Source organism: Oryx dammah, unplaced genomic scaffold (genome assembly GCF_014754425.2).
Source record: "Oryx dammah isolate SB20612 unplaced genomic scaffold, SCBI_Odam_1.1 HiC_scaffold_23, whole genome shotgun sequence".
Lineage (NCBI taxonomy): Eukaryota > Metazoa > Chordata > Mammalia > Artiodactyla > Bovidae > Oryx > Oryx dammah.
Genome location: NW_024070207.1, coordinates 131,533,518 through 131,543,617, shown reverse-complemented (window position 1 = coordinate 131,543,617; position 10,100 = coordinate 131,533,518). Strand labels below are relative to the sequence as shown.

The window sequence follows — 10,100 nt, the reverse complement described above, 5'->3', positions numbered from 1 at the left end:
GCCGGCGCTCTGGGGGCCGGGCCCCGGGCGCGCGCATTCCTCCGGTGGGGCGGGCGCGCACGGCGCGGGCAGGGGAGGCGCGGCCAGCAGGCGGCGGGCGGCCCCTCCCAGGGCCCCGCTGCGCTCCGCGGGGGCAGGCCCGAGGCAGGGCGCCCGTCCCGGGCCGGCTCGCTGCGCGCGGAGGGAAGCGGCCGGCCCCCGACCCCCCGCACCCTTGCTCGGCTCAGCCCGCAGACAGGCCGCCGAGGCCCGCCGCTGTGAGGCCGCCGCCCGCGGGCTCCCCCGAGAGGGACCTGGCCTTCTTCTCCAGACGCCGGCAGCCAGCCCAGGACTAAGCTGGAACCTAGGACAGAGCAAGCGGCCCGGGCATGCGGGCCCACAGCCCACCTGCGGCCCAAGAGCTGTTCCCTCGGGAAACTGGCAGCAAAGAAGCGCTTTGGAGGTCACCACCCACGCGCACTTAGGAGTGTAGGAAAAAACAGTCACAGTCACAGTGTTCGTCGCTCAGTCGTCTCTGAGCCTGTGCGACCCCATGGACTGTAGCACGCCAGGCTCGATCCGTGGGATTCTCCAGGCAAGAATATCCGGGTGAGCAGCCAATTCCTTCTCCGGGGGGCATCTTCCCCATCCAGGGATCGAACCCAGGTCTCCTACACTGGCGGCGCATTCTCTACGCTCTGAACCACCAGTTGGGAAGATGTACACTCAACCTGCAGAGGACACACTCTGCTCTCCCGTGGAAACTCGGGGTGCGCGTTCAAGCGAGGGTGCTATCGCATTCCAGGGTGTACACGGGTGCAAAGCGTGATGAGAACCGGAACACGGGGATGGACAGAATCCAACGCAGACCTTCGTTTACTGGGAACTCTGCAAACGGAACCCGGGCCCTGACGTGGGGGTGGACCCCCCGCAGAGCCAGGCCCGCTCCCCTCGCCCCCCGACACAGACACACAGTCTACCTCTGCCCTGAGGGTGCCACCCCTGACTTCGTAGGACCCCAGGGATGCCTGTCCCCTCGCCCTTCCCTGCCCCGGACAGAGCTGTCTGGGGAAATGGCCTTGCGGGTCAGGAGCCTCTTCACCCACCCACCCTCTTCCTGCCTCTCTAATGGACTTTGGGTTTGGGGCTCGTTTTTTTCCAGTCGTGTTTGTCTTACAGAGGGCAGAAAGTCCAGAACCGCCTGCAGGGCCCAAGTTCCCCTGTCAGGAACACCCCGAGCAGGGCACTGCGTCTGTTAGAGATAGGAGCCCACATCACGGGGGTGAGGAGCCCACGCGGATAAGGCTGCCCTGAAGAAGCGCAGTCTCCCCAGGGTGCGTCTGGTCCCGCACACCCTGAGGGTTCATTCGGACAAAGGCACAGCGCCGTGTGGCCATCAGTGCGGCGTCACTCAGCAGGCTTGCTGCCCTGGGGACTGTACAGTTTTCAAGTTTTTTAAACATTATTTTTTATGTGGCCCTCTTTTTAAAGTTTTTAATGAATTTGTTACAACATTCCGTCTGATTCACGTTTCCGGTTTTTGGCCCCGGAGCATGTGGGATCTTAGCTCGCAGACCAGCGATCGGGAACTGTACTCCCTGCCTCGGAGGCGAAGGTGTGAGCATGGGACAGCCAGGGAGGTCCCTCCCCCAGCCCCGCCCTGGAGGCCCTGGGCTCAGCCGATGCACGCCCCCTCCACAGCACCGCCCGTCCTCCGTCTCCGTGCTCCGCTCGTCCCAAGGGTCCCCAGTGCGAACCACACGGATGCAGCCTCTTCCGGCAGCAGCGTCACCTGCCCCAAACTCCGGCTCAGGAGCCCCCTGTCGTGTGCCCTCTGCCTCTGCCCCTCTCGCGGCCCCGCTCCGTCCTCCCGTCCCCAGAATATCCTCAGGGACTTGGGGCTCAGCAGCTGACCCCCATATCCCCCAATTCTGCAGACACGGGGACGGTCTGGGGCAGAGTGTATACCACTCGGTGACCACGGCGCCATCACATGTGGTGTGAGGTCAGGGTGCCCGAGGCCTGCCGTGTCAGACCCGCTCACAACACGCAGGAAGGCCCCCAAAAGCACGCCGGGGGGGGCCGTGCTCGGGACAGACTTCTCATTTCAGGGTGTCAGCAGGGGCACCGGGGGCTCGGAGACTGCCCGACGTAGGCGCGGCCCCAACAGTCACCTGCTTTGGTCCTCCAGGGGGAGGCAGAGCGTGCTCCCACCCCCAGAACCGCCCCGGGGACCCTGACAGACAGGCCAGGTGGCCACGCCCTCTCTCCGTCAGGGAGGCTGGGAGGTGAGGGGAACTGCCTTCTCTGGGGGTCCAGTGATTACAACTCCCCTTCCAATGCAGGGGAGGCTTGGTCAGGGACCTAAGATCCCACATGCCCTGGGGGCCAAAAAGCAAAACATAAAACAGAAGGAATATTGTGACAAACTCATTAAAAACTTTAAAAGGGGGTCCACATCAAGATTTTTTTTAAAAAAAGCTTAAAAATACAGTGTCCGGAACACGATCAGTTATTACGGTAATGTCTTTGTACAGTGAGAAATCATAGACTTGTTGAAACGTACAGAAATATCAAATCACTGTGTTCTGTGCTGGGCTTCCCAGATGGTTCAGTGGCAAAGAATTCACCTGCCAATGCAGGAAACTCAGGTTCGATCCCTGGGAGGGGAAGATCCCCTGGAGAAGGAAATGGCACCCCACTCCAGTACTCTTGCCTGGAGCATGCCACGGGCAGGGGAGCCTGGCGGGCCACAGTCCACGGGGTCGCAGGGTTACACAGACTGAGTGACAGCACCACCAACAGACAGGTTCTCCACCGGGGACTAACACAGTGCTGTAGGTCAACTATGCTTCAGAAACCAGCGCAGAGGAAAACAGGGCTGCCTTGCAGTTTCCAGGGGAACAGGGCACGTGTGAGGATGAAGGCGGCGGTTGAGACACACAAACTTCCAGTATAAGTGGTTTTTCCTGTAGCCATGTACAGATGTGAGAACTGGACCATAAGGAAGGCTGAGTACCTAAGAACTGAGGCTGTGAAACTGTGCTGCTGGAGAAGACACTTGAGAGGCCCCTGGACTGCAAGGAGATCCGACCAGTCCATCCTAAAGGAGATCAGTCCTGAATATTCACTGGAAGGACCGATGCTGAAGCTGGAGCTCCAATCCTTTGGCCACCGGATGGGAAGAACTGACTCACTGGAAAAGACCCTGATGCTGGGAAAGACTGAAGGCAGGAGGAGAAGGGGATGACAGAGGAGATGGCTGGATGGCATCACCGACTCGATGGACATGAATCTGAGCAAACTCTGGCAGATGGTAAAGGACAGGGAAGCCTGGCGTGCTGCAGTCCACGGGGTCACAAAGAGTCAGACACGACTGAAGCAACTCAGCACTCATGCAAAACTGGTGGAAGAGATGAAATATATGACAAGCCACTTGCTGCAGAGACAGCTGGCAAGTCCCACAGTGATAAACGGAGCAGCTGTACCCAGAGCAGACACAGAACTTGCCAACTGGATGAGAAGAAGCAACCGACCGGTGTGTGAAACAGAAGAGCATCTGAAAACACAGCCCAGTGGAGAAGGTGTATGAGGACAAGAAGGCTCGCGACCACGGTCACCAGGGAAACTGTGAGGAAGCCACAGAGGTGCCGCCAGAGAGCCGTGTTACGGACAGGGGCCGGTCAGGTGCCCGCCAGGGGTGGGTCGCTGGAACCCTGGGCTGCTTTCGGCCAGGGAACACCCACGGTGCGGCCGCTCTGGAACACCACTTGACGGGGTCTTGAAAAGAGAAACGGGTCTGTGACAACCTCGAGGGGTGGGATGGGGAGGGAGGTGGAAGGGAGGTTCAAGAGGGAGGGGACATGTGTATACCTGTGGCTGATTCATGGTGATGTACGGCAGAGACCAACACAATATTGTAAAGCAACTGTCCTCCAAGTAAAGCTAAATAAATTTTAAAAGGAGTCACAAATGCTTCTGAGCCTTAAAAGGCAGCAGTTACTCCACAGGCGTCTCCCTGAGACCACAGTGGCTGCCCAGGAGGCTCAAGGGTAAAGAACCTGTCTGCTAAGGCAGGAGACCTGGGTTCGACCCCTGGGTCAGGAAGATGCCCTGAAGGAGGAAGCAGGACGGCACTCCACTGTCCCTGCTGGAATCCACTGCACAGAGGAGCCTGGCGGGCTGCGGCCCGTGGGGTCGCACAGGATCGGACACAAGGAAGAGACTGGCCCTGTGCCGAGACGAGAAGAGAGAGGTCCTCACGAGGACTGAGCCTGGGCGTCTTCGGCACAAGGACCCGAGAGCTGGGGGCCAGGGCCCGCCTGACACAGCACGAGGCCCCGCGGTCCGGGAGCAGCACTCGGCGAGGATCCGGGAGGAGGGCCGGGCACGTGACCGTGGGGAGCGCTCTGGGAGAAGTGCTGGGGGCACGGGACCCTGCAGCTGGAGAAGAGACCTCAGACGGGTGCCCTGGCCCAGAGCCCTGGATGCCTCGGGGCCGAGGGTAAGATGAGAGGAGTTGTGTACACAGCTTTCCTAGTCCTGTGAAAGCTGCCGGGAAAGCGCCTCATCTTCCAAAAGTAAGCCAGCCCCTCTCCACCAGCAGGGACGCTGCAGAAGTGCCCTGCACGGCCCGGCACTCTCTGCCCGTGCCGGGGACCGGGAGGACGCGGGCCACCTGATGCTGTTCACCAGGGCGCCGCCTCAAAGCTCTTCTCTTCACGAGACCCTGCATCACCCTCCTATGGGACCCTGCGCCCCTCCTCCTCCTCATGGGGACCCCACACCTTCCCCCAGGGCAGAAGGCAGTCCCAGGAGATGAGGGAGCTAAATCTGGACTGAACATGCGCTGAACGTGGGCTGAACGTGGACTGAAGCCGGACTGAACATGGGCTGAACCCGGAAGGAACGTGCGCTGAAGCCAGACTGAACGTGGGCTGAACGTAAACTGAATGTGGACCAAACTGAGCGTGGACTGAATCCAGGCTGAACAAGGACGGGGCCCGGACGGAACCAGAGCCGTCGCCCAGGGCTAAACCACGACCCTAGACCGGGACTAAAGCAGTGCTGAGGAAGGTCAAGTCAAATCGCCAGGTGACTGGACACCCCGTATCCACAAACAGAGGCAGAGCACTCCATGTCTAAACAAGTAGGTAATAAATTTCCCCAAGGAGGCAAAGCACTAGAACGCAGGCAACGTCGCTGATGGAAAATGATGAGACGCAAGCAGAGAGAAACACATCCAGAGCTCGTGGGCAGGAAATGCGACATTTTTAAGGTATTAGTGGTGCGAGACTGACCTACAGACTCAACGCAGCCCCAGTCAAAACTCCAACAGGCTTTCCTGTGGGGGCTGACAAGCCGGTACTCAGGGCTAACATGGAGATGAGGACGTTAGGACAGGGCTACACGGAGATGAGGACGTTAGGGTAGCCTGAGGTCAGAGGACGTTGGAGACTCTCACACTGTTTTAAAAGAAGAGGGTTGGCCGTACGCCACTTGCTTTCCACAGGTTCATCCCCAAAGAGCTGCAGAGTGAGACTTCAAACACAGATCACGAGATCAGAGATCAGGAAACAGACCCACATGCACAAGCTGACTGAATTCCAACAATGTAACTCACAGTGCAGCTCTGCAGGAAGAGAGATTTCAAACACCGCTGGTTACCTCCATATCTTACACCACACACAGAAACTTAAGAGAAATGGATCAGAACTCTAAACGCAAAAGGGAAAACCAAGAACGTTTTAGGAGGAAACCCTGACAGCCTGGGAGAGTCACACATTTCGTAGATTGGATGCAATACATAAGAACCGTGAAAGAATTAAATTCAAAGAATTAAAAAAAAAAAAAAACAGCTTTTTGTGTTCAAAATACATGTTAAACCAACAACCAAATGGGACAAGGACTGAAGAGAAATATGCGAAAACACAAGTCTCACAGAAGAGCTGCATGCCGATTCTGCACAAAGAGCCCTTCTGCTGCTGCTGACTTGCTCAGTCGTGTCCAGCTCTCTGAGACCCCATGGACGGCCGCTCACCAGACTCCTCTGTCCACGGGACTCTCCAGGCAGGAATACTGGAGTGGGGTGCCCCTCCTCCAGGGGACCTCCCGACTCGGGGATCGAACCTGCGTCTCCTGCATGGGCAGGTGGGTTCTTTACCACTGAGCCACCAGGAAAGCTGCATATGAGGTTTCTCCACTTCCTTTTAGCTCTTAGAGAACACAAACTCAGAACTCTTCTTATGGCATTTTATGGAGGAACGTTTTCCTAACATTAATTATCCATTTCTTAGGGCCAAAGAAGTCTTATCATTTTATCCCAATGACAACAGTACTTTTAGGGTTACTGGCCTCTCAAAATTCAACTGAAGCCGTAAACTCCACATTCATCAAGACGTGTTTAAAGCCACCTGCAGGCCCCAGACAAGACCCATCAACAGTTTTTTTGGCCACCGCAGAATGGCGGATGGTAGTTCCCTAACCACGGGTGGGACCTGTACCTCTGTGCAGTGTGGACTCACCACTGCACCACCAGGCAGGTCCCCGCCATTCCTTTTTGAAACCTCTTGGGACGGTTAAGAGAGAGTCATGCTGCTTTTCCTCAAAACCAGGTCCTCAGGGGACTTCCTTGGTCGCCCAGTGGCTAAGACTCTGGGCTCCCAAAGCAGGGGGCCTGGGTTCCATCACCAGTCAGGGAACTAGATTCCACAGGCCACAAGTAAGACCCTGGTGCAGTAAAATAAATAAATAAAAATAAGTAAATATGTAAAACAGAAAAACAAAAACCAGGTCCTCATGGTGACTTACTCTATCTGGTCATGGAAACTACAGACCAGAGAAGGGGTCTTCAGTCTTACACACCCCGGTCAGCACTTCTTTCATTCAACAGACGCCCCCCGGCCCCCCAACTATTCCAGCCCCACACCGAGGCCAGGTCACATCATTCCAGGCAGAAGCTGGTGTTGCCCTTGGGGAAACACCACTCTGGCCTGAGGAATTTCACGCCCACACTCTGGGGCTTTCTGCCTGCCATGCATAAACGAGGTCTGCCTCAGGCATCAAAGCCGCCCTCCTCAAATTTTCTGTCAACAGTTCCAGTCCCAGGGGGACCCGCACAATGTATGGGGCCACAAGACACAGGGATTCACCTTCCAGTGGTGTCTAAGGAGCTGTGTCACAGGCCACGCCTAATGACACGTGGGCGGCTCGCCGCACAAGATTCCGGGGACCCGGGAAAGAGCACCGGGCGGGTGGCGGGAGGATGGGGGACTGTCACTGCTTCAGGCAGCTCTCCAAACCCTGGCTCTCCTCTCACAGCCATCTCACAGCGTGGGGGATGGGGGGTGGGGGGGGCGGCTGAGGCAAGATGTCAAGAGCAGGGGTCCCCAACACCTGAGTCGTGGGCTCTCACAGCGTGGGGAGGGGCGGCTGAGGCGGGGTCCCCAACACCTGAGCCGTGGGCTGGTACCAGTCTGCAGCCTGTTGGGAATGGAGCTGCACAGCAGGAGGTGAGCAACACAAGCTTCCTGTCTATTTGCAGCAGCCTCAGTGCATCTGAGCTTCCCAGGCGGCACTAACGGCAGAGAACCCAGCTGCTAATGCAGAAGAGATAGGGGACGAGGCTTCAATCCCTGGATCAGGACACTCCCCTGGAGAAGGGCATGGTAGCCCACTCCAGCGCTCTCACCTGGAAAATCCCATGGACACAGGAGTCTGGCGGGCTGCAGTCCGCCGGGTCCTGAAGAGCTCGGCATGACTAAACAACAAAACAAGGGGAACAACATGCACCCACCACACTTTCCCTTTCGTCTCCCCCTTATGTTTTTTCCATGAACACGTGGAGACGCTTTGCTACATCTAACCAACACAGAAGCACTTTACTTTTAAATGCACTGCTCTCCAACTGTCGTTACTGTAGAAAAACTGTTAGTCCCTCAGTTACGTCAGACTCTCTGCGACCCCTTGACTGTAGCCTGCCAGGCTCCTCTGTCCACGTGATTCTCCAGGCAAAAATATCGGAGTGGGTAGCAATTTCCTTCTCCAGGGATCTTCCCCACCCAGGGAGTGAACCTAGGTCTCCTGCACTGTGGGCAAATCTTTACTATCTGAGCCTCCAGGGAAGCCCTGTTGTCGAAACTCTGGGACAAAGGTAGACGGATTTGGGATAAAATGTCAAGGTTCACAAACTAAGCAGAGCAGGAAAAAAAACAGCCATGCACGCATAACTAAAACCAACTGCCAACAAACTCCAAAAACATTATCAATTTGGAAGATGTTGAAGACAGTACTTTTCAGTGAGCAGGACTTTTTTGGGGGCGAGGAGAGGAGATGAGATGGTTGGATGGCATCACCGACTGGATGGACATGAGTCTGAGCAAGCTCTGGGAGTTGGTGATGGACAGGCGTGCACAAGTCCATGGGGTCACAGAGTCGGTCACGACTGGGCTACTGAACTGGTCACTGGTCGCTGAAGCAGACAGCCTAGACACTCAAGCGGTTAGCACGCCTGACATTCCTCCACGTGCCTCGGCCACCCCCAGCCATATGTCGGTGGGAACCCCCCGGTTACCTTCGCAGGCGTCAAAAGAAGCAAGAGGAACTTACTACTCTCGTCCCTCCGGATCGTCGAGGCCCTCGAACCGGCGGCCCACTCCGGGCACTGGAGGCTGCTCCCACCGGAAGCGGGGTGGGCGCGGGGGTCGGGCCGGGCGCCCCAGGACCTTCGCACTCGCGCGTCCTCCAGGCGGGGTCGGGGGCAGCGGCTGCGGCCCGGGGCCCCGGCTGCTCAGCGTCTCCCGCGCCCCTCTCGGCCCTCGCGGGCATCTGGATCCTCCGCAAGCAGTCCCGGAGCATCGCCTGCGTGCTGGACTCGCTGAGCCAGCACAGGAAGAGCTCGTCCACCTTCATCTTCAGGACCGGCTGCAGGACCTTGCCGGGCGGCATCTCCGGGGCTCGGGCCCTCCTTCCCGAGGAACGCCGCCACCCCTCTTTCCTCGCGCACAGGTGCCTGGAGCCGGGACCCACGTTCGGCCTGAATGGACCACACGCGGGGCCGGCGACCAGCCCCCGAGGGCACGAGCCAGTGGGGGCCAAGGGCCCCGGGGCAAGAGACGGGAACCTGGCCGGGGGGCTCCCGGGGTCTGGTGAGGAGGCAGCCACCTGGCGGGGGTCGCGGGCCCGGGGCTCGGGAAAGAGGAGGCCCGGCCCGGTGGGGGTCGCGGGCCTGGGGTGCGGGGTGAGGCGGCGCCCGGCCCGGAGCGGGTCCCGGGGTCTGATGAGGAGACAGCCTGGCCCGGCGAGGGTCGCGAGCCCAAGGTTCGGGGAAGAGGAGGCCCGGCCCGGGAGGGGTCCTGGGGTCTGGTGAGGAGGCAGGGACCCGGCGGGAACCGCGAGCCCCGGGTTAGGGGAGGAACTGGCCCGGCCCGGTGGGTTTCGTAGGCCCGGGGTTCAGGAGGTCAGGGGTGAGGCGGCGCCCGGCCCGGTGGGGGTCGAGGGCCTGGGGTTCGCGGAAGAAGACGCCTGGCCTGGAGGGGGTCGCGGGCCGGAAGTTCAGGAGGTCAGGGGTGAGGCGAAGCCGCGCCGCGGGGGCTGCGCGGACTCGGGGTCCCGGCTGAGGCGGGCGGTCAGACCGCGGGGGGACCCGCCCAACTCAGGGCAGCTTCAAAACGGGCGCGCCGGGACAAGCGCCCAAAGAAGGTCGCCTCAGCCGTGCGTCAGCGCGACGCGTGGCGTCATCACACGGAGCCGCCCGTCAATGCCCCGAGGCAGTGCGCGGCGCTTGCGGGGGCCGGACGTTGTGCGGGGCGCGTGTGCGCCCCGGAGGACGCTAGGAGCTGGACTGTGGACGGGGGCGAGGGGTGGCGGGCACCGGGCTCGAGGCCTTTTAGTTCTTAGGCTTTTGGTGGGTGTGGCCCCGCGCCAGCGAGACGCCCGGGCTTCCCCCAACCGCCCGCGGAGCTGCGCGCATGCGCGGTGAGAGCTCGTTGGGAGGGGCGCGCGCGGGTAGTCGGCTGTGGGGGGTGGGGTCGAGCATGCGCAGTGCGTGTCTGTGGAGGCGGCGTTCCGGAGGCCTGTCGATCGAGCATGCGCAGTGCGTGCCCGCTGGGAGCGAGCCGGAG

General features: G+C 59.6%; 1 protein-coding gene across 1 annotated transcript in view; it reads right to left on the bottom strand.

Moving 5' to 3' along the window:
- Positions 1-8,940, bottom strand: part of PPP2R3B (protein phosphatase 2 regulatory subunit B''beta) — a 48,967-nt gene extending 40,027 nt beyond the window's left edge. Inside the window, exon 1 of the mRNA XM_040266430.1 lies at positions 8,587-8,940. Within this exon, the coding sequence (XP_040122364.1) occupies positions 8,587-8,925 (339 nt within the window). The 5' untranslated portion in view covers positions 8,926-8,940. The remainder of the gene's footprint in view (positions 1-8,586) is intronic.
- Positions 8,941-10,100: the final 1,160 nt, after the last annotated feature.